Below are 26,392 nucleotides of genomic sequence, written 5' to 3'. Positions count from 1 at the left end.
GTCTTAAGTGGATAGATACGACTCACCTCCTAAAGCTTTAGGTGTAAGGCTCGAAATAGGAGACCATCAAGGTGGTTGCTAGATCTTCACTGGCTGGACACCAGGAGAAGCAGGAGGATTTTGGGGCTGCAGCCAGTGACAGGAAGTACTGTAGTTGCAGGTTCAAGCTAGAGCCAATGTAAGTCAGTAGAGGCATGTTGGTCCACTGACCTTTGACTTCTGGAGCTGAAGGTGAGGTAGAAGTCGGGTTTAGATTACAGGCAGAGCATGATTGAAACTAGCTAAATATAAAAAAGTGTTGTCCGACCACATCTTAAAACACAAGTGTTCAGAATACTTATTATTGTATTAGGGATAATATTGAACACTTTCAGACCATCTCTTCTCATTCATTCATGAATTTTGTACATACAAAAAGGGACAGAATTATAATTAGTTGTTAAGAATGAAGAGGGACAGTATAGTTAAAACCCTGCCTACTTTCTAAAATAATACACTTTAAACATGATTTGATTGTTGTTTGTTTACGTTTTTCCTGTTCATTTCAGTTCCTTTTGATTGTTTGTACATGTATAATAGTTAGTTTTATTAATAACTGGGCAATGCTTCGGTCTTTTGCTGACTGACTGCAGGTGTGTCTTTTGGTTTGATAAAAGGGCAAAACAACTAACACACCTGCTACACACGTTTACGACGAGTTACTCATTTCAATAAATAAATAGTATATGGTAGTAAAACCGAGAAATACAACCGAAATAAGATACAATAAATGACATTAGAAGACTAACTACCTGTTGAATTTAGTTTTGGGCACTCGTTGCTACGGAAACCATGCACGTCGCTAAGAGGAAACGGGGGGAACTACTTCCGGGTGAAGAGAGGACACTGGTATCCACGTGAATTATCAAAGAGTGCAAAGTAAGTTAACAGCTCATCGAGTTAACGTTTCATAATGAACTGTTCAGCTATGGTAAATAGTCTTGCCATCTGGCTGACTGTTTAGTTTGTTTCTTTATCGGTTTAACCTTTTAACTACTTTGAACAATTAAACGTTCGCTGCTGCTGTTAGCTGCCAGCTAGCATGGTAAGAGAGTGCTAAAAATAAACGTGGTGATCTTATTCTGCCTAAAAGTGGTGTTTTTGCAATATTATTATTCTGGATTTTTTCAATCTTAACTTGATGTCCTTTCTTGATTTAAGGGTTGTTGACATTGATGTGTTCACTCATTGAAAGCATGTTCATTTAATGGGAAGGCAAAAAAATAAATAACAACACAACAACCTGTTCATGTTTTACACAACCTGAGAAATGTACATGAATGTAGGTATTTTAATACAACTCTAAGCGTTACTGAATCTTGAATAATAAACAATTTACAGTTAATAAATAAGTAGAACCTGTAGAAAAGTTGCACATGTGCAGTGTTTCAATTGTCTGATACATACATATATTATCTAGAAAAATGAGTTTGCTGATGGATAACAGTAATAGTATTTGTTGCATTCAAACTAAAATGATAAACATTTTAACACAATTCCCCTCTGTAACCTGCAGGTAAAGTGACTGGCCCTGCAAAAAGACATTGATAAGCTGTTCCAGCTCAGCCAAACCCTTGGTTAGTATTTATTTCTCCGTTAGTCACACACAGAGCCTAATATATTCTCAAAGGTATTGTCTTGCCGTAATTGTATTTCTTTCACCAGACAAGCCAGCGGTCTTTTGCCTTGGGGAGAAAATGAAGATGAAGGAAGAGCTGAGTCAGGAGAAATGTGTTAAGAAGGGGAAGAAAAACAAGAAAGTAAAAGCCTCTCCGCTGGAAAATAACAACATAACTGATGAAGATGGGAGCCAAGTTGTTATGAAAAAAGAAAAGAAGGAAAAGAAAAGTAAAAAAGTTGATATTATTGTTATAGATTCAGAAGAGGAGTCTTCGGATGTCACCACCGACAAGATAGAGAAGAAGAAAAAAAAAAAGAAGAAGGTTGTTTCTGAAACTCTAAATGGTGTCAATGGTTCTGACGCCAAGAAAGAAAATGACAATCAAATCAGTATAAAGAAGAAGCAGAAGAAGAAGCAGGTGGAAACGGAAGAGTTCAGTTCAGTGAAAGAAGAGGAAGTAGAAAAGAAACAGAAGAAAAAGAAAGCCAAAAATAAGTCTGAGCAGATGAAATCAGAAAATGAGGAGGAGGGTGAAAAGCATGCTGTAAAGGATCATTTGCAGAAGAAAGCCAAGAAGCGAAAACACATTTTAGTAGTAAGTACAGAGGAGATTGAGGAGCAAGTTAAAGGAAAGAAAAAGAAAACCATTGAACCTGTAGATGGTGACACAAAAAATAAAAAGTCCAAAGTGGATACAAATGGAGTGATGTTGGAAACACCAGAGGGAGAAGAGGCTAAGGTGAAAAAAAGAAGGACATCGGCTGATAGTGAAGAAGATGGAAGTGAATTAGGAACAATCCAAAACAAAGTTAACAACAAAAAGAGCAAAGAAGCATCAGAAGAAAAGGTACTCAAAAAAAAGAAAGAAAAATCTGCAGAGAGTATTGTCATCGACGAAGTTGAGACGGAGCCAAAGACCAAAGGAAAAAAAGAAAAGCGTAGACAAGCTTCTGTGGAGGTCAGTGAAGTAGAGGACACAGAGCCGAAGAAGAAGAAAAGGGGAAAGGGAGAGGAGGAAGAAGCATCAGAACTCAAATGTGAAGAAGTTCAGGAGCACTGTAGTGAACCTGCAGGAAAGAAGAAGAAGAAGAAGAAAAGCTCCACTGAGGAGGAAACCCCGGTGGAGAATGTGAGTTATTTAACTAGTGCCGAAAAGAAGAAGATTAAAGAAGAGCCGGAAGACCAACATGTGAGTGTTGGTTGTTAGAAGTGTTTGATATCATGCTCTAATGTTTTATGGTTTTACATCGGGAGTGAACCTTTTTTGTGTTTTGTTGTGTTTCAGGAACCAGACAACGTCCTGGACGTGGTCTTCCTGTCCGAGAAAACAGGAAACGCTGATGAGGTCAACATCAACCAGGTAAACAGGGCTCTAGTCAGTGGGTTGATATTTATTGCTGTGGATAGAATTTCTGTGAATTCTCTTATTCACTTTCTTGCTGAGAGTTCGCTGATTGCATGGATAACACTGTCTGCTTGGTAAATACAAAGCTAGTGTAAACAGCCAGTTAGCTTAGCACACAGACTGAAAGCAACTAACCGGCTGTTATCCAAAGGTAAAACTAAATAAACATAAATATTTGTATAGTGACACGTGTGTAATTTATTGAATCCACTGGAGAGAAACATGGCTGAATTTCATATTTATACAAACATGAGAGAAGTTGCATTCCTCATGTAACTGCAAAAAAGTCTGTATAACATTTTTAGAGAACTTTTTTTAAAATAAATCAGTTAACTACTTGATATGTCAGTAACACACTAACTCTTGATAAAGTGTGTTGTTTTTTATCACAGGAAAGAAGACAGTCTTTACAAATGGAGGTCGACAACGCCTCCAAACCTCCGGCCAAACCAACGGTATGTCATTTAGCTTTTCGTAGAGATATTAAACTCTGGGATGTCCCTTTTTAGCTGGTTTTCTTTTAAAAGGGTACTCCAGTGTTTTAGGGTTATACATAAATAAGGTTTAAGGACCTAAAAAAAACATTGCCCTACTTTGCAGGGTTGGATCGTCCTCATCACACACCAGAGGAAGCCACTTGTCGTAGATGACCTAATCAAATTATACTTTGCGATCAGATTTAACAATGAGGGAAAACTTGAGATTTTTTGCCGATAATCACCACATTTTCATTAGTATTCAGACCTGGAGAAGCTATTGCTGTGGGTGTGGTGAATTTAGAGAAAAAGGATATCTCAATGTTTCAGCTAACGTACGCTTGTGGCATTCCTGTGCGATTATTACGTTGATCCAGTTTTGTTCCAAATTCACGATTTTATCGTGACTTTTTGTGTGAGTGTTTTTCCTGAAATGTAACCAATTTAATCTCTGAGAATATCTGAACATCATCAGGGTTATTTGATCAGACTTTAGAAAACTCCTCCAGAAGACATTTAAAACCATTTTCACAGATTGAGTTTTACTCCTGCTGACAAACAATTACGGTTAAAACCAGTAGAGAGCTCCTTAGTGCTTCAGTTTTTAATATCCCCCCCCCAATATCTCTCACTCTCAGGGCCTCGGCCAGTGGAGCACCGCAGAGTTCAACAGCTCTGAGAAGCAGCAGAAGTTCCTCCGGTTGATGGGCGGCTTCAAAAAGGGTTTCCAGCCGGCATCGGACAGCAGCGGGGCAGCAAACATGGCACTGGGGAAGGGCGCACAGGAACAGCTGCAGCAAGGGCTTGTGGGAGAGTTTGAACGTGCACAGTCGCGTAGGATTGACTTCAGTAACAGGGGCACCGGACTCGGGTTCACTCCAGCTTCGAACAAGAAGTTCTCCATTGACATCCATTCAAGCCGATCAGTTCGCTTTGATGATTGATCCAAATGTGTATGTGAATAGGTATAATCTTGAAAACATGTGTGGATGGTTGTGCAAACGTATCACAAAATAATATTATAACTTAGAAATGTTTATAGTTTTTTATTTTGCAAACTTCCAGACAGAATGGAAAAATGTCTGCTTACATATTGTCGGCTCATTCATTTCATTTTGACAATCTTCTGTAAACCAAGAGAAATATCTGACTAACATCCAGTCCAGCTGTGACGCTGATTACACATTAGGCTCTCAATCATATCACTCCCCTCTGCTGCAGACAACCTTTTCCAGAAGTTGGAAAGGATGTTTGTGTCCTTTTAATGTACAAAATAAAAGTTGCAAAAATGACATCATGCAAAAGAAGTTTCAAAGTGCAGCAATGTTGGTCAAATCCTCATAATTTCAGACCAATAACAGCCATTTTAAAGAATTTCTGCTTACAAATCTGTGTTTGCACCAACTGCTTCATCCTCAGTCACTAGATGATCGGCCATAATACTTGTGAGTAAATGCTGCCTTTGTGAAATAGTCCTTTCTTCACTTATGCTTTTCAACATAGTGGACACTTACAAAGTTGGGCAGCTACAATGTCACTAGGTCAGCCAGGGTTGTCATCAAGCAATTGAAATGCAACTTTAATAACTAATGTTGCTGATGCGTGCACTGAGCGAAACATTTCTAACAACAGTCACTACATAGTTTAGAATATGCCTGATGCTGATTCAGTGTATTCCAGCTGGACCAATCAAACGATGACACCATGTCCAGAGAGCTATACAAAAATAGAAGTAGCCGAATAAAATATTTCAGAAAGAAACATCTATAACAGAGTTGCGAGGCTGTTAGGTCAGTAAGTGAAAGAGAGAGGTGAAGCTGTGTGTTCCTTGTGATATAATCTGTCGTCTCATCATGCCTGAAGAAACTCCGGCTGCACTCGCGCCACTTTGCGGAATTCTTTGCTGTGCGTCTGCGGACACTGCATCTCACACCAGCTGATGGGAACCATCTGCGCACCTGATTCACAAAGACAAAGTGTGGTAAAATAAGAGACAATATATTCTATAATCAGTGTCCACAGCAATATACATTATTCAATTATTGGTTCATACACCTTTTTAAAAATCTAATTCAGAACTTTCCAGGCCCAATTCTCTAAAGGTCCTTCACATAACATAGTTTGGGACAAGACTCACGATTCACTCACTACTGTTAAAAACCCTGAGAACTTTAAGAATGAAATGTAGCAGGCTTTACAGAAAGTAGCAGACAATAACATTTCAATAGATTACAAAATTATATAAATTCAAGCATGTACAATGACCCGTATTTTCTTTTCAAAAACCTTGACCTTGATTTAAATCCTTGAATCAAACTGTTCTGTCTGCGGTAGCTGTCTGGCATTCAACACTTCTGTAGCTTTAAATGTCACTCATTATTTTGTCACTTCCTTGGATTGAAAGCAGTTCCTCATGTCATTTTCTTACATTTATACACAAAACCATGCTTGGTTACTAAAAACAGTTACAAAACTTCTGCCAAACTGTAACAGCAAATGTTTGATAAATACGACTCACTTTGCAAATATTTGTGACAATAACTGTCTCAAGTTTATCACACACATAACAACAAAGACTATAACAACCCTGTAGTGCAATACTACCTATGTGCAATATATATTTACTGTAAATAGCTGTACAATATATACTTCCACATTTAATATTTTCACCTGGCTGCTATATTTTCAAAACAGTTACTGGTAATTGATGTGTATTTTGTAAATTGTTCAATTTCTATCGTTTAATATTTGTTATGCATGCTCCTTGAGTGATATTAAGCTATCTTTGGCTCTTTACTTGCTGTAACAAATGTACATTTCCCCTCTGTGGGATGAATAAACTTATTCTGAGTCTGATCAGGTCAGTCGTCTTGCACCACCTGGTGTTCAAACAAGATACGTTCAATCTGCGCAGTGCTGTGTTTTGAAGTGGAAAATGTTTTTTGAAAGTTACCTGCTTCACTGTGTGCCACCACCACCCCCAGCTCGTTCTCTGCTGTTGTCAACAGGTAGTTTGACTGCACGTCTCCGAGAGAAATCTGACACAGGTCAAGGGTTAACAACAGATAGTACACACATCTACACTAATGCATTGCTCTTTTAAATTGACTCAGTGAATATCCAAAGCCGTTTTGATGGGTTTTTAAAAGTAACAAAGTGCATGTGTCACGCCCCCAGAGAGAGTAATAGCAGAGAACACGACTTCTTTGTTTACTATCCCAGTCATTCAGAGTTTAAAGGATGAAAACAAAAGGCGAGCTAAATACTTTGCATAGCTCTCAAATAGTTTCATTCTTGAGATTGTTACTTAGACCCGAGAGAAGGATACAACTTTGGCCAAGACGATGTCGCCAGGTCTGAAGCTTTTGTACGTCTCCACCTGTAACAATAAAGACAAAAGCTTAACGCTAAGCATGTCATCTTTTAAATAAGTAAACATCTAATGATCTGATTGAAATCATGGATTAAAACACACCTTGTCTTTCTCTGTGGCACGCACATCTTCTTTCCTGTAGAGTCAGAAAGAATTGGCTCAGTTTTGAGAATGACACAGAGAGAACCTTATTTCACTATGGAGACAGTTTCAGGATTCAGAATAAGAATCAAATAGTAGGTTTGCACACACTAGAAATGTGCTTTGGTGTACAATGTTCCATACATAAACACAGTAAGAGAAAATGTACAGTACACCTGAATTAAAAGTGGAAGAACTGTGCGGTTTTCAAAAGTGGTATTATTGTGCAGAAATGTGAACGATAGTCAGATCAATTTGCAAAGGTTTCACTGTTTGAAGTATGAGAGATTAATCCATTAAAAAGGAGCCCAATTATGCTTTTCCCTTCCCTGTAGTGTGTTATATAGGTTTAGGTGCATGTAAATGGTCTGCAGAGGTTAAATCCCCAAAGTTCCTCCAGAGGGAGTTTCTCTTCCCCCCCCTGCCTGCCTGAAACCGCTCCATTGTACTCCTTTGTTTACTTCCATAACATAGTGACATCACTACGTAACACTTCTATTGGCTAGCGCTCTGACACATTGTGCGTGATAGGCTAAGGGGCGGTACATCTCTAAGCAGTAAACCCATCTCAACCGAGCCGGCCAGCTAACCAATCAGAGCAGACTGGGCTCTGGTTTCAGACAGAGGGTGAAAAGAGGGGCTGCATCACAGGCAGTATGAGAACAATAGCTTTTTCAACTTTAAAGCATGGAAACATTTCACAAAATACAGATATGAACCTGAAAAAGAGCACAATAGGGCCCCTTTAAGGTAACGCAGTGTCAGTGGGAGGAGATAAGACAGTGAGTGATTGTCCCAGACTTGTTGATGAGGACAGAAGCTGTTTCTTTAACTGGAGGTTTAGATCGCAGCTTTATGCTATGGAGGGGCAGTTTACCTGATAGTTCCTCTGAAGCGGTCCTTCAGCGGTGTGGAGCCCACATAAAGGATGTGGACTTTTGCGAACCTGGGGTTAATGCTGGTCACCTGTCCAAGCAAAAAACAGTTAGGCTTGAGACAAACCACAGATCGTAATCCAAGCTATGAAGGATCGCAATCAGATCATAAGTAGCGAAATAGTATCAGATTCAGCTGCATACCTTACAGGTGACTATAGCTCCTACATCTGGTAGTAGTTGTGTCTCTGTTTCCCTTACAACCGAGATCACTGGTAACTTAAAAGAGACACATTGCAAACAGCATTTCAGTTATTGTTGAAGTTAAAAAACAGCCCGAGGAATAAACCTGTCATTTGAAAAATAGTTGCCATTTCACCAGAATGTTGCGCAACATTTGTGAATGAAGATAAATATGTGTGTTCCTTCATTCACAAATGTTGCACGACAACACTCTGGCACTCCTCATTGCTTCTGCAGCTTCCCCTACCTCCCTCCTACACACAGACACACCCACCACACCCCTTACCTCCTCTCCTTCATTTTTCTTAAGCACATAGCCTGTTAGTGAGGAGTAAATGCAGCCGTGTCGCAGATAAATTCCTGTGCCGGGAATACAGTCTTCTGTGCTGCATAGCTTGTCACCTAGGGATGAAAATAAAGACAGTGTTGGAGAAAAGGTCTTATGTCAGCTTTCTAAAAGTGGAGGTGGACCATCACCCCTAGAATCTGAATACATTATACAGTTTTGTGAGGAATAATATCAACCATAGGGAGTAAAATACCAAAGTACTGCTTTCACAAAGTAAATACCAAAAATAAAACAAGTGTGGCTATTATGTAGTAGATGTTATTTACTAGACATCGGGACATTGTGTGTATTCCTACTTCAATGTATAACTATTATGCATTCCCAGACTTCATGCTGCTATATATATATATATATATATATATAGCAAAGTAAATTATTGTGAAGAAGAAAAATAACATGGATATTAGGAATAAAAGTAAAACAGTTCCAGAAACAAAACAAAGTCCTGTCTGCACAGAAAATATGATTTACCTTATACAACAATATTTCCATAACAGTCCTTCCTCTAAAGGAGTACAGTTATTAATCTCTTAAAAAACATATTTTGTTTCTTTCAGTAACTCCACTTTGGCATAACATGACATGAAATCCTGTGGGACTGACACACTGAACACATGTAGCTACTTTATATTTCTGGTGTTTCTACGCAACTTTAAAGACTCAATAAGGTCAGACCTCAAATAATTGCTGGGTTTTAAGCATTTTTTTTTTTACATTTCCTTCTGCACAATATAACTCAGCATGTTACATGGGTGAGTCAAAACAAGTGTGAGAAGGAATGCTGCTGTATGCCCGGGGCGATGGGCAGGGCAGGAGATGAAATGCTGTAGAAAGTAAAAGTCTCACAGATCTGAGCCAGAAGTACGGTATACTTACATTTATTTTCTTAAAGAGCCCAACCGTCATCTGATACGAGCCACAGTTTTACTAGAAACTAAAAGGTAACGTTTTCTGTGTTAAAATCCAAAACCCAAACAACTCATGGCAGCTGGGAATAACTAACGGAGTTTAACACTGTCAAACTGCATCGTTGACTATATTTTCTAGGACCATAGCGACATTGACTAAAGGCACAATTGACACAAGAGGACAAAATGTTCCAAAGTTTGGTTTAACTACATCCTAAGTGTTAGTAAAATTACATTTACGGGACTCACCTGGAACACACAGCTTCATGGGCGACATGTTTTCGAGAAGAGCAGATCCTCCAGTCGATTGGCTATGACGAAGAGCTTGAGTCGATTTTGATTGGTCTGTGTCACGCTGAGCGGAAGCAGGACGGCTCAGTCGGCCATTTTTGTTGAGGCAAACATGAGCACATGTCAACGCAAGAGATGCAGCAAAGCAGAACCATCCACACATTAAATATATTACATAACATAAGGACTGTTACCTACTTCTTCGGTAACAGTTTATAACATTATGAATACTAATAATGTTATACATTAATAATACATAGTTTGAATTACATCAAGTACTGTCTTTAATGACAATTGTGAAAGCAATAGCAATATTCTAATTGGATTGGTTTTGTTTATTAATATGGGGCATGCACTGAAGTGTGATTAGGAATAAAACTATTTATTTTAGGGGGGGAAGCATGGCAAAGAACAGTTACAGAATCGATAAGTCTCTCTGAATTTAGCATAGTACCCTAAAAATAAAAACCTGAAATGATTTGCATGTAAGTAGGTAGTCTTCCTTTAAAACAAAACCTATTGAGTATTCTTTTTTGAGGGACTTAACCCAACCAACTCTTTAACTATATTATTCATAAACATAGGGGACATTTATGCAAGAAAATTATGTTGGACACAGATTAAACATAATATAATGGTTCACAACATTTATTTATTTTTCTCACAATGCCACAGCAAACATATATCAGCAGTGCAGATCATATCAACCTGCCCTTTTAACAACAGCCAGTGTTTCTTTATAGGTTATACTGCTCCATCTGAGCTTCACCTACACGGATCAGAAATAGGAATGATTACACGGGGTGACTCTGCAGGGTTAGTCTATATTTGCTCATATTTGCTGGTCCCGAAATTTGCTTTTTGGTCAATAGTTAAACCATATTATAGCTGAAATCCACTATACTGACATGTGTGTTTCAGTATTTCACAAAGTAAAGACTAATTTAGTGTGCCAAAGCTGGGTGTCATCAAAATAAAGTGCACATCGTGTGTCTGTAATGACGGTAACAGTAATTGACTTGGTAATAAATTAATAACAGAAAAACACATGATTGATCTGTACTCTAGCTCATCCAGAGGAAAGGGGGTCTATTTCTTGGCTTTGCCCTGAGCAGCCACAGCTTCCATGGCCTTCTTGACGGTCTCCTCATCCCCAGGAACTGCATGGGTCCTAAAGGCTTCAGGTTCTTGTCCAGCTCGTACACGATGGGGATACCTGTTGGCAGGTTCAGCTCCATGATGGCCTCCTCGGACATACCTTGTACAAAAGTAAAATATATTCAGAGTTTAGGGTTTATTTGCATTGAAATGCTTTTAAAAATCTCATCAGACTTAGACATAACAGTTTTATTTCAAGTAGTTTATCAGGTTCTCATGAGCTGAGGTCAGCAAAGTATTCTATTGAATTACCTTGACACAGAAATGACGGTTATATTTTCAAGTTATCTAATCATCAAACGCACTTTTACGCACATCCCTTGTGCATTAATCCTTTCCAATGGTCTGAAGAAAGTTAACATAATCATTCCTTATGACCAAATAATTGCAACTCAATAATCTGTTAAATTCACATTTTGTTTCATTTTTTGTGCATCACAGATAGGATGCACATCTTTTTAAGTGAACACCCTATTTAGTGAAATACAAACAATGAAGCACACATGCATTCGTTTATGATAAACCTTAAGGTTGTATAAGTTAGAAATAAATAACGTAAAAAAATATTAATTTCAAATTGTTTAATTTTTTCCAAAACTCATTTATTCAATCTTGGATCATTTGAGGGGTATTTATGAGTACAAATGAATTCCTTATACTTTATGGCTTTGGAATATTGTGAGAAACAATCAAATCTTCGATGCTTGACTTTAACATAGGGTTTATATACCCTATGTTAAAGTTTAAAGTGCCATACGTTTATACGTATGGCACTGAGTGGCTTAAAAGTATCTGCTCTGTCTCTTACCCTCAAGGTGCTTGACGATGCCTCGGAGACTGTTGCCATGGGCAGCAATCAGCACCCTCTTTCCTTCTTTGATCTGAGGAACGATCTCTTCGTTCCAGAAAGGCAGAGCCCTGGCGATGGTGTCCTTGAGACTCTCACAGCTGGGAAGCTGGTCCTCTGTCAGGTCGGAGTAACGGCGGTCCTACAACAGAAGAAGAATGTTGTCAATTGTGTTGCCTTACACTGACGTGATAAAGATGTCTGCATGTAAGACAGAACATGTTTTCCAGTGCTCCCACCTTGCTTATGGACTGATAGAAGTCATGCCCCTCTTCCATGCATGGAGGAGGAATGTCAAAGGAGCGCCTCCAGATCTTGACCTGTGCCTCTCCGTGTATGGCTGCTGTTTCAGCCTTGTTCAGACCTGTCAGGCCACCGTAGTGGCGCTCATTCAGGCGCCAGGTCCGGTGGACGGGCAGCCACATCTGATCGATGCTGTCCAGAACAAACCACAGGGTGCGGATGGCCCTCTTAAGGACAGAGGTGTAGCAGATATCAAATTCATAGCCGGCGTCTGAAGTGATCAGAGACAAGACGTGAAAAGAGAGAGGTTTCATTAAAGTGTAAGAGCAGGGCAGCAGACACATACAATGTGTCTTTTAACACAAAGGAAACATCAGCATTGTTTATTGCTTCTCTCGCAACATCTTATGCTTTTGCTTAGTCAGGGGCAGGGCCACACCAGGGGACACTGGCAGGCTGGGGGCTCTGCAGGACGGGCCTGCAGAGGATCTTTGGGTCACAAGAAATGGAATACATTAAATAAAACACTGTGAAGCTCAGTGAATGGCAACATTTCACTCAGCCAACAGCAGTAATCTATACTGATAAGTTGATAACAAAGGCTCCTTTGCTCTGCAGTCTGAAAATAATTAACACCAATCATTATACATTATTTATCCCTGGGGAAAATTAGATAAAATAACAATAAAATGAAGTGAATCTGCTGGCTTGCTCACTTTTTCCTCAAGACATCCAAGAAATGACATCCAAATGACGTGTAGGTGCTGTACATTTGAAAATGTACCTAAATTCCAGTTACATCTTTTTGGATATTTCTTAATAGATGGATGGCACCATGACTTCCCCATTTACTTACTTTATAAATTCACCACACAATGGATATTATGCAATTCCTAAAATATATTGCAAGTGTCTTAGGTAGGACACGAAGAACATAAAGACTCAGAAAGTGAGTGCCAGAATGTATGATCAAGCCATTTTGCAATTGCAGCATCTACATTCTCCAGTTTGTTATAACTTCATGCAGCCTAATAAAGATGATTGGTTACTGCTGGCTCGTGCTTTGTCGCAGTGGGCCCTGCTACCTGTTGTCTCCCTATTCAGCAGAGTTGCATAACAAGCCCTGTCTTAATCCAATGACCGAGAGAAAAAGCCCGATTAGGCCGTGTGTCATTGATCATCTGGTACCTTTCAGGGCCTGCCCTCCTCTCTTTGCCTCGTGTTCTCCGGTGTCACTCAGGTCCGCGTCGAACCAGCCGCAGAATCGGTTCTCCTGGTTCCAGCAGCTCTCTCCATGGCGGATCAGCACCAGCTTGTAGGCAGCCATCCTCACACCGATGCCCTCTGCGCTGTATTTCCGGGAAAAGTGACTCTGGTTAAAATGGGGCAGCAACGCCGGCAGATGTGTCCTGATTTCGCTGCAACACAAAAGACGGCGACAAAAAAGCGAACGCAGTATTTTTGTGGTTCTAAAGGGATGTTCTGATGGCACTTTGTGTGAGGAGTTGGCTGATCTGTCCGAACTTGACAGATCTCACGACACGAGCTCTCTTCCTGCCGGTTTCAACCAATCAGAGGACGAGCTGTGTCTGCCGGAGGAGGAGGAGGAGGATGCGAACAGAGGCACGTCCACACGCCCAGCACTGCATCCTGCAGGCCTGGAAAACTGCCTTTTGTGGTAGTATCAGATATTTTATAGTAGGCTAATACTAAAGTATAGTGTAAAAGTAGTGTATTTGAAGTAACTGCCCTGTATTCAAAATCTAAGCACCGACATAGGATTTGTGTAGATCAAGAAAAATAAAAATAATAACAGTGGATGACAATTAGTGATGTGACAATGTGTTTTTCACTTTAATGTTACTGTTGCCAATTTGTACTGGGTGAAGCAATGTTTAATTACTTTATAGCCTACAGCATATAGGTTAACACAATAGGTTAAAGTAGGTTAAACAATAATTATACATATTCATTTATTAGTTGACTTATATTTATAGCCCCAAACATTGACAAACACAAACAAACAGCTTTGAAAATTACGTGTTTGAATGTGGTGTCGTTTAACGATATAAAACAGAGACATCAAAGAGTATTTATTCTTAATTTGCAGTTTGCTCACAAGGATTTATGAGGACATCATGAACTTGTGAGATGGACTTCCCCAAATATGACAAACACTGACTGAATTACACATTTTCTTTCCAAAGCAAGTCATGTGGTTTAAACATCCTTCAACAACCCTTACTTCAAATCAGAATCAAAGTGCCAACTGAGTATGACACTGCATTTAGAGATCTTTTGATATTAACATTGGTGACATTGGACATTTCCATTGGGGCAATTTAAGTTTGCCAACTAAATGTACATTTGTCATGTGTTTCTCATTGGAAAGCTACTCTTGAACATAGTATTTAATTGTCCAGGGACACACACAGAATACAATTAAACACTTAATGAGATGAATGAGTTTCTTCAAAGAAAGAACGTTTTAAATGACATAGTTTGTCAATATTTATCGGTTTAAAAATGGCTAACAAAACAGTTATTCTTCAACACTGTAAAAGTCACGGGTGATTCATTTGTCATCAAATGCTTTTTTTTTTTTATTGAGGTAATTGATTGAATTAGGTGTGCTCTCACGTGCCTTCCGTGGGTTGAATGATTGTGACGAATCAGCGGAAGAGATTAGGTTGTTGACAGGACCTTTCAAACGCTGATTGGTTAAAAATCAAAATACTCAACAGGTCCCGCCTCTCCCCGGAAGCTGACAGTCACCTGACTTTTATTTTTTCTCCGTGTTTCCTTGTTAGCCAGCTTCAGTATTAGCCAACAAAACAACGGCCACACTGACTTATTCCATTTCGTCTTAGTTTCTCTTTCTTGTCCTTCTCCAGGAGTTAACACTTCTTATTTACCTCCAACATCATGGACGAGACGAGTCCGCTCGTCTCTCCACTCCGGGACTCGGGTGATTTCAGCTACTGTCCCACAGAGCCCACCAGCCCCCGGGGCGCGTTTGGAAGTACCCCGGGCTCGGTGGTCCGTATCCCGGCAGGCAGTCCGGGGCGCAGCCGGGAGAGACAGCCGCTCCTCGACCGGGGCAGCTCGCCGCGGGAGCCGCACAGGAACGAGTTCCCGGAGGATCCCGAGTTCAGAGACATCATCCGAAAGGCCGAGCGAGCCATCGAGGAGGGCATCTACCCGGAGAGGATCTACCAGGGATCTAGTGGGAGCTACTTTGTCAAAGACTCACAGGGGGTAAGAGCAGAAGCTGCTAACTTGCATACACCGACCACCCACTGTTGCTGTCAGGCTAACGGTTCCTGTAGCTGTCTTATGACTGGTTTAAAGTGTGTGTGATGCAATGGCTGCTGGACTGTTTTGAAAAAAAAGTATTGGCCGCTTCTAGGAAAGGCAAAGGCCTCTTCCAACTAGCCTGGGATGACATGGCAAATAGGCTGTGCCAACTTTATACACAGTCTATGATGCCAACACAAGAGGAATGAGATTTACTACCAAACGACCAACTCCTATAACAAGGTTATTTATTACTAAAGATATTATAACACTTAAAGTATTGAGTTACAATACGCAATGTCTAAACAAAAAGAACATTTTAAATGAGTTATCTAAAAAATGAGCAAACTAGCTGGATAAATTACTTGCTAAATGTATTCATTGTTGTCAAACTCATCTTGTAGCATGACCAGAGTTTAGGGTGTGTATACTCTACAGGTGATGCACATCTGTTTTGGAAACATAATCATCATCACATTTTAGTATTCCCTTACTCCCTAATCCTGTTGCTTTGCTCCCCATGAAAAGATCTTTTCATCAACGAAACTGTGGCTTTGCTGTTCAGATCCTTCTAAGGCAGGTAGTCTTTAAGTGAAGGTCCACCAGCTGTCACTATGGTGTGTCAACAATAGCTCAGAGATAAGATGCGTGTCATCCATTATTTCCGTTGTCTCTCCTGATTTTTCCCCAGTCTTGCAGTTCTGGGTTAAAGGCAGTGTGAGAAAAAGTTTTTAGAGAGTACTTGTCCATGGACAAGTGAGTTTGGAAATGTACTTGTCCGAATACATTTTTCACTTGTCCAGAATGGACACAAATTGGGGCCACTGGAATCTTCTTCTTCGTCATCGTATTTTTTTTTTTTTCACGGTTTTTACGACACCGCTAACGTAAGTGAGCGGTAAGATTTTACTGCATCACACATAGGGTTGGATATCGTTTGGATTTTAACGATTCCGGTTCTGCTTTTCGATTCCGGTTATTTTCGGTTCTCGATTCCGGTTCTTTGAGAGGGTCAAAATAAGTCAAACTGGGAGAAAAATATATTTATGAAAACATTAAGTCAAATCTGTATTCCTATTTACAAATCACTTCATACTGTTTAATTTCTTACAGTTATTGAATACAATTATATAAAAATAATATATGCATTGTTTAGTTAGTTCTAAGTGGTGCAGTTTGAGAATGTACAATTGGCCCAGTCTCCTCTGATGTTACACTGCAACCTGTCTGTGAGACAGAGTCCAACCACACATGTCCAACACATAGGACATAACCTAATAATAATAATACATTATATGTATAGCCTATAGGCCTAGCGCTTTTCTACAACTCAAAGACGCTTGCACGCTTACACATGTCCTGCAATACACATGCTGCAGCTGCCCAGCTGCTCACTGTTTGTAAAAGTAAATAAATAGTATTTTCATTTCAATAATGTACTTTCTATACCCTGCTTCATAAACAATACTGACATCCCTGTGCTCCTCCGAGTCTGGGGGTCCGGGGATGTGAGGACAGCGCGAGGACACAGACAGGGAGGCTTCACTTCATAAAGGAAATGGCGGTCAATATTAACAACACAGGAGCTAAAACGCTTAATAACCTTCATTACGTGTTAGAGAAAGAACATAAGAAAGTTTGACAAAGATGAGGCTGTTAAGCGGGCAGCGGATCCGCTGTGTGTAGAAAGAGAGAGAGACGCTGAGCTGCACCGTGCAGCGATCATATGAGAGAGCTGCAGTCCGCGGGGCTCGGCCTCGCCTCCTGTCCTCACAACTCTTATTAATCCCGGTACCGGACAATTGTTATTTGTTCCTACTCAGAACCAAGTTTTGCTTCCCAACCCTGCCACTGTGCTACACTTCCCGCCCCGCCCCCGTCTAAACTGTACAGAAAGCGGCGAGATGCATTTCCTTAGGAATCGACAAGCAGAACCGAAACTAACATTTCTAAACGAACAACGGCGGACACGTACAATTTGCAAATGAGTTCTGCCTTTTGTAAACTGAATGTATCAATAATTTGTCAATAAACGTCACTTGTCCGCCGGACAAGTCAATTGACAGATCTACTTGTCCGATATTGTAAAAAACACGTCCCGGACGGTGGGACGTGTACTTTTTCGCACACTAAAAGGGCTTGAGTATCTAATCAAAAATAAGATGCTGATCCCAAATGTCTGGTTTGTTTTAGTTTCACAAGCTGCTATACATTTCCAAAAACATCATGGACAACTATAGAGCCTTTCTTTGTATCCTTTCTCTCTAAGTATTAAACGTATTCTAAGCTGCGTGTTGGAGCTTTTTGTCCAATGACCCTCCCACCTCTTTGCGTTTCTTTCTTTAGTCACCAGTGTGCTAAGTAGTCATGTGCTTCCTCTCTGTGAGGATATAATTCTTGTCAATGAACACGTTTTGTGTGTGTGTGTGTGGTTTCTAGCTTCTCTTTTGGTTTTGGACAACTTCTATTTGTTTCAGCTACAGTAAATGTTTATATGGACAACGTTTCACTTTCTAAGAAGTGAAATTTGAAACCACTTCCTGATAATCAGCCTATTCACTGTCCCTCTTCGAGCTTTGTATGCTTCAGATGTGTTTTCAAGTTTGCAGAGGAGAGTGATGACAAGGAATTTAAATATGTAGTTGTTTATTCTTCGACCAAACCCATCCCTAAACGTTCCTTTTCTTAAATCCTTTTGGATACCGATCCTCTGTCGTCTCTCCCTTTCCTGGTTTTCTGTCTCATTGTCCCCACTCTGCCTCCCTCCACAGAAAATCATTGGCGTGTTCAAACCTAAAAATGAAGAGCCCTATGGCCAGCTGAATCCAAAGTGGACCAAGTGGCTCCAGAAACTGTGTTGTCCCTGTTGTTTTGGCCGTGACTGTTTGGTCCTGAACCAGGGTTACCTCTCGGAGGCCGGGGCCAGCCTTGTTGACCAGAAACTGGAACTCAACATCGTTCCCAGGACCAAGGTACGGACACACAGTGCTACCTCTGCATCACCAGAAAAACTAACCATTTGGAAAAGTATTGCCTCTCTTAATCACTCTTTTGCACTCTAGGTGGTTTACTTGGCTAGTGAAACATTCAACTACAGTGCCATAGACAGGGTGAAGTCTAGAGGAAAGAGGCTAGCCCTGGAGAAGGTGCCTAAAGTGGGCCAGCGTTTCCACAGAATTGGACTGCCACCCAAGGTAATATGATAAAATCTTGTATTTTAATTCATCCAGTGATCTGGGACTTTCAATAAAAGAAAAACGTTTATTTGAAGAATATTTGCTGTGTCTAAAAAGTCTTTCGCATACAGTTCTTGGTACATTTCCATCAACAATTTCTGGCACCGCAAAGGTTTTTTTTATCATTCTTGTATGCTCTACATCCAGGATTATTTTGTGCCTCTTTAATATTGTATTATTATAAAATTGTATTATCATACTTAACACAGAAATTCATATCGATGCCAACTGCCATCAAACGTAAGGGAGTACAATTGTCGTAGGTCTTAATCACTTCAATATGGTGCAGATGAACAATATTTAAGACGCAGTATGGACCTTATTGTATCCGTCTGGTGGAAGCAAACGTATTATTTTCAACATGGTGGTCTAGGTGCTGTTTTTTTGCCAATGTATTTAATACACTACAAGTTTGCAAGATAAGTCAAATCACTCGCACATTACTTTAAAAGCGTAAATATGTTGCAGATTAAAGCAAGTCATCAGTGGAGTTATGATCTGTTGGCTTGCTCCACATTAAAGAAGATTTGTCAGCCTTTCGTCATTCTTAACGTGCTTTTCTCTGCATGTCCTACACTGACAGAAACCGACTTTCCTATTTAAATATCCTTGCGCCCATTCACACATGACACCAATGCAAAGAATGTTGCTGCACACATCAGTATGTGTGAAATTAAAACCCTGATCTGTTGCTTTCCCACCAGGTCGGCTCCTTCCAGCTCTTCGTCGATGGATACAAGGATGCAGATTTCTGGCTGCGGAGGTTTGAAGCGGAGCCTCTGCCTGAAAACACCAACCGTCAGCTGCAGCTGCAGTTTGAGCGCCTCGTAGTCCTCGATTACATCATCAGAAACACAGGCATGTAGTCACTCTGTGCAGCGCTGTCAGGGCTCTTTCACCATAACAGGCAATGCACTCAGCAAAGTAAACATGTGCACTTTAATGGGTTAGTTATTAAGATGTTGTCATACAGAGTCAATTACAGTCTTTTCCATAGCTTTTAAAGTATATGATCATTTGGGTTGTTTAAATTTGAATTATTCATTTTTTTGCATTCTAGACAGGGGAAATGATAACTGGTTGCTGAAGTATGACTGTCCCATGGACACAGTTGGGAGTAAGGTAAGGACACAAAGAAACAGCCATAGTCTTGACGTTCATTTTCTACAATGCTGTTGGCCGTAATGGCTGAATATGTGTTTGTTTTTTATATTTGTCTCTGTAGGACACAGACTGGGTGGTAGTAAAGGATCCCATCATCAAGCTGGCAGCTATAGACAACGGCCTGGCCTTCCCCCTCAAACACCCGGACTCCTGGAGAGCCTGTAAGCACCTAGTAGTGATTGTTTTTAACCAATCACTGCTCACCCACGGCAGGGTGATGCATTTGAACAACCTGTGTCCAGTGAAAGCATTATATTTGTTTGGCAATATTAATACTTACTTAGTGCTCCTTTTTTCATCATATTTTGATTGCAGTCAAGCCTCTGTATTATTAACTCTCCAGCTCGTCCATGATCATTAAGACCCAGTGTAATTTCCATTCACCAGACCCTTTCTACTGGGCGTGGCTATCCCAAGCCAAAGTTCCTTTCTCCCAAGAAATCAGAGAACTGGTCCTGCCCAAGCTCTCTGACCCAAATTTCATCAAAGACCTGGAAGAGGATTTGTACGAACTTTTTAAGGTATGAAGGGACCCATCAGCCTTTTGCACAGCATGAAGTTAGAATAATCAGAGCGAATGCAGTGTAAGATTGTTGATTGATTGTGGAAATTATAACAAGGGAAAATGCAACATGGAGAAGAGGATGAGACAGTTCTGGGGCTGTAAAACATGATCTCTAACATGTTGATTGTCTACTGTGTCCTGCAGAAAGACCCTGGTTTCGACAGAGGACAGTTTCACAAACAAGTAGCTGTAATGAGGGGGCAGGTGAGTTCTCTTCTCTCCTTTGACACACATGTGACTAAATGGTATTCCCTGGAGGAATCTCACCAGGCATAAATGTGCCTTGATGTTTTAGGGCTTGTTTCCACACAGTTTTGTTTCCTTAATTCCGTATAGTAAACGAGGTACACACCTGAGTTTTTTCCAAAAAAGGAAAATGCCTCTTCATTAGGAAAGGATAAAAAGGCCCCAACTTGTGGCCCCACGCAAAGTTATATGATGAGGCTCTCTGTGTCGCTCCCTCCGCAAAATGATTGAAAAAGTGAAAAACTGCGTGGTCGGGTGGGGCGGCAGGTATGGGAGAAAGTTGGTTATTTTTTGTCCATTATTTTGATTTTTTTCATTTTTCTTTATGTGGCGTGGGCCATTTTAGTCTAAATTCATCATGAGGTAAAACTAGCTTAACTAGTTTCTTTACAGTTAAGCAACAACATCAAATTTGACCGCCATCATAGTCATTAGAAATAAAAAGAAAGCAATTTTTGACAAGTTCCCAAACACTTCAAAGATCACGGATGTCCCCATAGGAATTTAAAGACCCGAATACATACACAGCTATGTTGAAATGTGGCGTTAAAGAAACTCTTTCCTTCCCCTTCTTTATCCCAAGATCCTGAACCTGTGCCAAGCCCTGAAGGACGGTAAAACCCCCCTGCAGTTGGTCCAGATGCCCCCAGTAATCGTGGAAACAGCCAGAGCACCTCAAAGAGCCAACAGCGAGTCGTACACACAGAGTTTCCAGAGCAGAAGACCCTTCTTCACCTGGTGGTAAAAGTGAAGAGGAAGGAGGAGGAACAGCAGGAAGCAGGAGCGAGGGAAGGAGCGAAAAAACTGTCAGAGAAAAATAAGATCATGAAAATGAAAATGATTATCGACCTGCCCTCCTCTGATGAGTGAGTGGGTGGAGAGAGGAGGCCAAAAGAGGAAGAATTTCACAACATATCTGTCCTGTTTGCCTTGTGCCTTGCGTGGATGTCAATGAAGGGTAACGCCTAAATGATAAAGATTCTGTACATTTCTGCAAGAAAATTCCTATTTTCAGTGCAGTGTCAGACTTTTCTTTTGGACTCCTGAGTAAGTGCACGTAAAGTTTGCCCACACACGTGCACGCCAGTCAACAGCCTATCATGCTTTCTTTTTGGATGGGAGGTGTTGCATTCCATGTTTGTTTTGTCTTCATATCTCCGCCTTTTTTAATATTCACCTGCATATTCCCTCCCACACAGTTAAAAGCCTGGGGCTGGCAAAAGCAGGGGTGAAGATATTTTTAACAAATAAGAGAAGTGTTCATTTTGGTGAAGTCTAAACGATTAAGGAACTGGGCTTTCAGTTGTGTCATTACACCATGAACAATCATGGCCTCACAGTTACTCATTGCACCTCCTAACTGTTCGGATTGGGATCTGCAAGTCATCTTGGGTGATAAGCAGAGGCCATTTTGGTGAAAGACACAAACTGTTTGCTTAAGCTGAGATAACTGTGACCTTCCTTCCTCCACTGATGCGTGAAATCATTTGTGAAGATGAGAAAATGATACCGTCTGGAAGAGGAGGGTGTGGAGGGGGGTCGGTGATTCCCTGTCCACAAACTCCTTTATTCTCTCACGGACATGTTGATTTTTTGTTAATTTTCTGGCTCTAAGAGTGGACCTCAACAACATAGGTTACTTACTGCTGTACAGAACTGACATGAAATGTATTGTGACAATGCACTGTATAATTTGTATGTAATATTTAATGATAGATTATAATTAAACATATTCCGCTAATACAGATGACTTGTGTGTTTATGGATGAGAACAGTTTACAGTCTCGCAACTCAAATATGGAAAAGACATCCAGACTTTATTGTATTCTGTTGATACATGATATATTGATATTACACTGGAGATTATTACATTTGCTGGTCTTGGTATGATCCGACAATCATACGCTGATTGATAGTTGTCCAATATGTTTGCATTAATCAACTTTTATACTTCAAGTTTTGTATCAGCAACTCAGGGAAAAAAGGATAACTAGGTTTTCATTACTGAATTTTGAGGGGAAAAAAACAACAGGATTACCCCCAAGATGTTTAGCATTTGCAAAAAGAGGTGGATGGTAACACCTATTTGTAATGATGAACCTGAGAGGATTATCACTTGACCCAGTTCCCTTCAGCGCTTTGAATTGTTCTGCCGTCTTTCACCGTATTGTTTTGGTTTTATGGCACGCAACTTTTCTGTTTTGGTCCCGTTTAGTGTTTCTCATTACAATGTGAACTGTTTTTCTGAATTACCTCAAAATTCAAAGAGATGCTCTAAATTAAATGCTAGAGTAAGAGCTGTTATTATGAAATCAAACATTTCCTGTTTAGTTTAATCCAAGTTACCCCTAATTATGTGAATGCAACCTACACACAATTGCCTGATGGTTCTCTCTTAGGCAGCCAGAATGCATCGGATGAATCATCTTGGATGCCATATCAGTTCACATGATCCTGGAGAAACTTTATGTATACAGTCTATGGGAGAATCACATTGTCCAGAGGATCAAAAGGCTGTTGAACAACTGCAAAGTCCTAAGGTGCCAGCTTTTCTCTGAATTGTTTGATAATAATGTGTCACCAAAGTAATCCTGAAGGGGACATCAAAGTTTGTAAAAGGCTTCATGGGAACCCAATAACCGATTAAAATATTTCAGATTATACCGCAGAGTTGTCTGTAGAGCCATCATGAAGCTAATTTGGCGAACAAATAGTTTCACTGCACCATTTTGTTATAACCACACCGCCCTGTAGACTCGCACCACCATTTTAACATTCTGTGGCACTTAATTTCTCCTCCGACAAATCTAATAACATCTCACTGAGGAATTTTGTGTGTGTGTGTGTGTGTGTGTGTGTGTGTGTGTGTGTGTGTGTGTGTGTGTGTGTGTGTGTGTGTGTGTGTGTGTGTGTGTGTGTGTGTGTGTGTGTGTGTGTGTGTGTGTGTGTGTGTGTGTGTGTGTGTGTGTGTGTGTGTGTGTGTGTGTGTGTGTGTGTGTGTGTGTGTGTGTGTGTGTGTGTGTGTGTGTGTGTGTGTGTGTGTGTGTGTGTGTGTGTGTGTGTGTGTGTGTGTGTGTGTGTGTGTGTGTGGTCATGCTGAGTGTTAGGAAATTGACACGCTGCATTTCATGACATGGAAGGTGTCTGGAATCAAGTTAGACTGGGCCTTAAACACTTAAGTTCAACTGATTGTTTATAAAAATGAAAGATAAATAATGGTATAGAGAACAGAGAGATTAAAGGAAGCTCTCTTCTTCTGTTAAACTCCTCATCTGCCTCTCACTTTTCACATCCTTTCTTTACTTTTTGCTGGCCTCATGCCATTTGACACAGTAGCTAACCTGAGATAAGCTGATGGTTTGAGCCACTTGTTTTCTCCTTTTCTCTCTGAACTGATACCTGCTTTATTCCTTGCTCGAACCTGGAGCCTCACCAAGGCCATGGGCCAGCCCTTACTCTTCCCCTCAGTCCTCCCTTTCCTTCTCTTTTGCTTCTTCTCCCCTCTAAAATCAGCATCCGACCCTCACCAAACCAGCTGTAAAGATGTACGAGCATTCAGACTTCCTGATTCACCTCAGAGGAAGTGCATGCTGGGCCATGTTGCAAAGATGGACAGCTTCCATGTGGTTATTTAAGGACAGGAGGACAATATCAAGGGGGAGGTGGCTGAGGAGGGGAAGGAGAGAGACCAAATTGGTCCAAGTAATGAGATCACAGACACAAGTACAGCTCAAGCCTTCAGCCAGCAGACACGTTTCCTTTTTTCCCCCTGATAAAGTCGGATCTCATTAGTAATTTATTTAGGTGGTCAGCCATTTTCTTGATTAAAGTTTAGCCATTAAATGGACATACAATTTGTAAAACAACCAGCAATGTCTTTCACAGTTTTCCATAGCCCAAGTTGTTTTACTTTGACCTTGTTCTACTGTCGAAACCCAAAGAGATGTAATCTAACGTCGATATGGACAGAACAAAACTGAAAATGTTGGATTTGAGAAGCTACAATTTGTAGATTTATTCTTAGCTTTTTGGAGATACTAACATGCAAGTAAAAGGGAAACAAGATTGTTTTTTCCGCGGCATAGTAGCTTACAGTATATGGCATACATTCAAGTGGATAGCTATAGAATAGTAAAAGTATTCAATTGTTAGGCTAAGTAAACCACAAGAAGCTTCACATGGTTTTGCAAATATTCAGTTTTTATGTTTTATGTAATTTCCTTTTAACATCTCCTTTAATTAACTTTTTTCCAGAGTCCTGGCTATTTTACTTTTCTTTGACAGTTTCTTTCTTTTTTCTTTTTTACAGCTGTAGCCTACCTTATCAAGTACCATTATACTAAATAACTTTTACTTTAAAAGAAAAACCTGTGTAATTAAACACCGTGATGATAACGAACGTGCTTCCCTTCCCTTCTACTAATGACACAATGTAGCCTACCACAGGCAAAAAAACAGACATTAGGACAGTCATCAACGCAGCATTTAGGTTTAACCTTCACACAAGCTAATGCTGAGCCGACCCACTTTCAACAGCACACCGAGCGGGTTGGGAAAGGGAAAGAATAATCAAGAGAAGTAATCCATTAATGACGTCAGCGTTCACCTCAGACATTACTTTCTTGGTTTCTGATATTTTTGTTTTCAATTTCTACAAAAACTGCAGCACATTACATCGAGAGATGCAAGGGAAGTCAAAGTAATCAAATATAATGTCATCTTAGTTTTCTTGGCCTATTTAGCATTTCTATTGTTGTTATTATATTCCCTTTAAATAAGTAGAAGTAAGTGTAACAATTGGCCACCAAGTACAGTAGTAGCCATTTTCATATACCATCACTGTTATGGTGATGACCATGTGTTTAATTTGGGAATTTGGCTACTCAGACTCCAGCCTGTACACTGAATATAAATATATTTAAGGCACATGTTGCATTAAGAATAAGTAAAAAAAGAAAGTTAAAAGTGTAGAGGGAGTGTCAGACGTATTTGTTTAAAAAATAAAGGTGGAAAGGTAGCTTGGCACGAGTGTAAAAGGCTAAACAAAAATAATTTTAAAATGTTTTCTCTGAATAGGCTAATGTTGTTTAGAAAATGTTGTAAGAACAATAACCATTTCTGTCACACAGAACTGCCTGGACCCTGAACTCATCATTCATTTTTGTTCTTATTGAGCCTGAAGGCAACCTAATTAAAATCAGATGTTTAACAGGTGTGTCATTGTTACTTCAGGTGCGCGTGGAGGGAGGATTCCACTAAAAACCTCCAATGGTGGTTTATCTGGTGTCAGAAGCAAAAACAGGCCTGTGTCTTTTAAAGCCAAACATGAGTGGACTTTTTGCCGGACTGCTGAGGGCTCGGTGGACTCTTGCTAACCGAACAGGTGTGATGATTAGACAACGAGCAACGTATATCAAGTCCAAACCACCGAAAGATAAGATCGGCGCTGCGGTAAGTTTGCAAAATTAGCCCTGATACGTTTTTCAGTGGCCTACATGCTAACTGTCCTCCCTTTCAAGTGTAGCTGACGAAGTTTTAAAAACAAAATTGTGCAAGTGAAATTTATTTTTCCTCGCAGGAATCTATGTTCGTGCTGACGGTGATGACTGTGACCATCCTCGGGCCTTCTGGTTGGATACTTGCGCACTTGGACTATTATAAAAGCCGTGGCTAATGGACGAGGCCATGAACGCACAGTTTACCTACATGTGTTAAAGTCAGACTTCCTGATGTCAAAAATACTATTTGAACCTCTCCTGATATTTTGTAAACATAATAAAATGTAGTTTCTCAAGTTCACATTGTCAGTTTGTTTCTATTTGTGTCCTTACCTGGCAGCAGAGGTGGGACAAATACTCATATCGTGTACTTAAAGGTAGGGTACACTGTAAAAAAAAAGAAGTTTTTTCACAGAA

At 40.2% G+C, this 26,392-nt stretch overlaps 4 protein-coding genes and 1 long non-coding RNA gene across 7 annotated transcripts; 3 read left to right on the top strand and 2 right to left on the bottom strand.

The window, feature by feature from the left end:
- The first annotated feature begins 829 nt into the window (after positions 1 to 829).
- On the top strand, positions 830 to 4,833 carry knop1 (lysine-rich nucleolar protein 1). 3 transcript variants are annotated; one of them, XM_034239165.1, is made up of 6 exons: positions 830 to 918; positions 1,556 to 1,616; positions 1,705 to 2,849; positions 2,946 to 3,020; positions 3,438 to 3,520; positions 4,180 to 4,833. In XM_034239165.1, exons 3-6 carry the CDS (start codon positions 1,737 to 1,739, stop codon positions 4,244 to 4,246), a joined length of 1,338 nt encoding a protein of 445 aa, XP_034095056.1. In that variant the 5' UTR covers positions 830 to 918; positions 1,556 to 1,616; positions 1,705 to 1,736; the 3' UTR covers positions 4,247 to 4,833. The 3 variants fall into 3 exon arrangements, with proteins under 3 accessions (XP_034095056.1, XP_034095054.1, XP_034095055.1); XM_034239163.1 differs by having other exon boundaries at positions 832 to 918; positions 3,458 to 3,520; XM_034239164.1 differs by having other exon boundaries at positions 906 to 1,084; positions 3,458 to 3,520.
- Positions 4,573 to 9,766, bottom strand: exosc1 (exosome component 1). The gene is made up of 8 exons (XM_034239168.1): positions 9,680 to 9,766; positions 8,460 to 8,575; positions 8,135 to 8,209; positions 7,933 to 8,021; positions 7,017 to 7,050; positions 6,870 to 6,920; positions 6,495 to 6,579; positions 4,573 to 5,499 (listed from the first exon to the last, which is right to left on the bottom strand). Exons 1-8 carry the CDS (start codon positions 9,705 to 9,707, stop codon positions 5,393 to 5,395), a joined length of 585 nt encoding a protein of 194 aa, XP_034095059.1. The 5' UTR covers positions 9,708 to 9,766; the 3' UTR covers positions 4,573 to 5,392.
- A 587-nt stretch (positions 9,767 to 10,353) lies between these two features.
- Positions 10,354 to 13,549, bottom strand: pgam1b (phosphoglycerate mutase 1b). The gene is given in 5 exon segments (XM_034239227.1): positions 10,354 to 10,878; positions 10,881 to 10,979; positions 11,688 to 11,868; positions 11,966 to 12,240; positions 13,158 to 13,549. Coding segments are annotated over 5 exon segments (762 nt in total). The 5' UTR covers positions 13,297 to 13,549; the 3' UTR covers positions 10,354 to 10,810.
- A 1,005-nt stretch (positions 13,550 to 14,554) lies between these two features.
- pi4k2a (phosphatidylinositol 4-kinase type 2 alpha) lies at positions 14,555 to 22,222 on the top strand. Its single transcript, XM_034239226.1, has 9 exons — positions 14,555 to 15,227; positions 18,038 to 18,238; positions 18,329 to 18,460; positions 19,207 to 19,360; positions 19,563 to 19,624; positions 19,728 to 19,827; positions 20,054 to 20,187; positions 20,376 to 20,435; positions 21,061 to 22,222. The coding sequence occupies exons 1-9, from the start codon at positions 14,895 to 14,897 to the stop codon at positions 21,220 to 21,222; spliced, it is 1,338 nt and encodes a 445-aa protein (XP_034095117.1). The 5' UTR covers positions 14,555 to 14,894; the 3' UTR covers positions 21,223 to 22,222.
- Positions 22,223 to 25,716: 3,494 nt separating this feature from the next.
- LOC117561591 lies at positions 25,717 to 26,276 on the top strand. Its single transcript, XR_004571404.1, has 2 exons — positions 25,717 to 25,928; positions 26,056 to 26,276. It is a non-coding gene; the product is annotated as an uncharacterized LOC117561591 (long non-coding RNA).
- Positions 26,277 to 26,392: the final 116 nt, after the last annotated feature.

Source organism: Gymnodraco acuticeps, unplaced genomic scaffold, assembly GCF_902827175.1.
Source record: "Gymnodraco acuticeps unplaced genomic scaffold, fGymAcu1.1, whole genome shotgun sequence".
Lineage (NCBI taxonomy): Eukaryota > Metazoa > Chordata > Actinopteri > Perciformes > Bathydraconidae > Gymnodraco > Gymnodraco acuticeps.
This window is presented reverse-complemented; position numbering and strand designations above follow the sequence as displayed.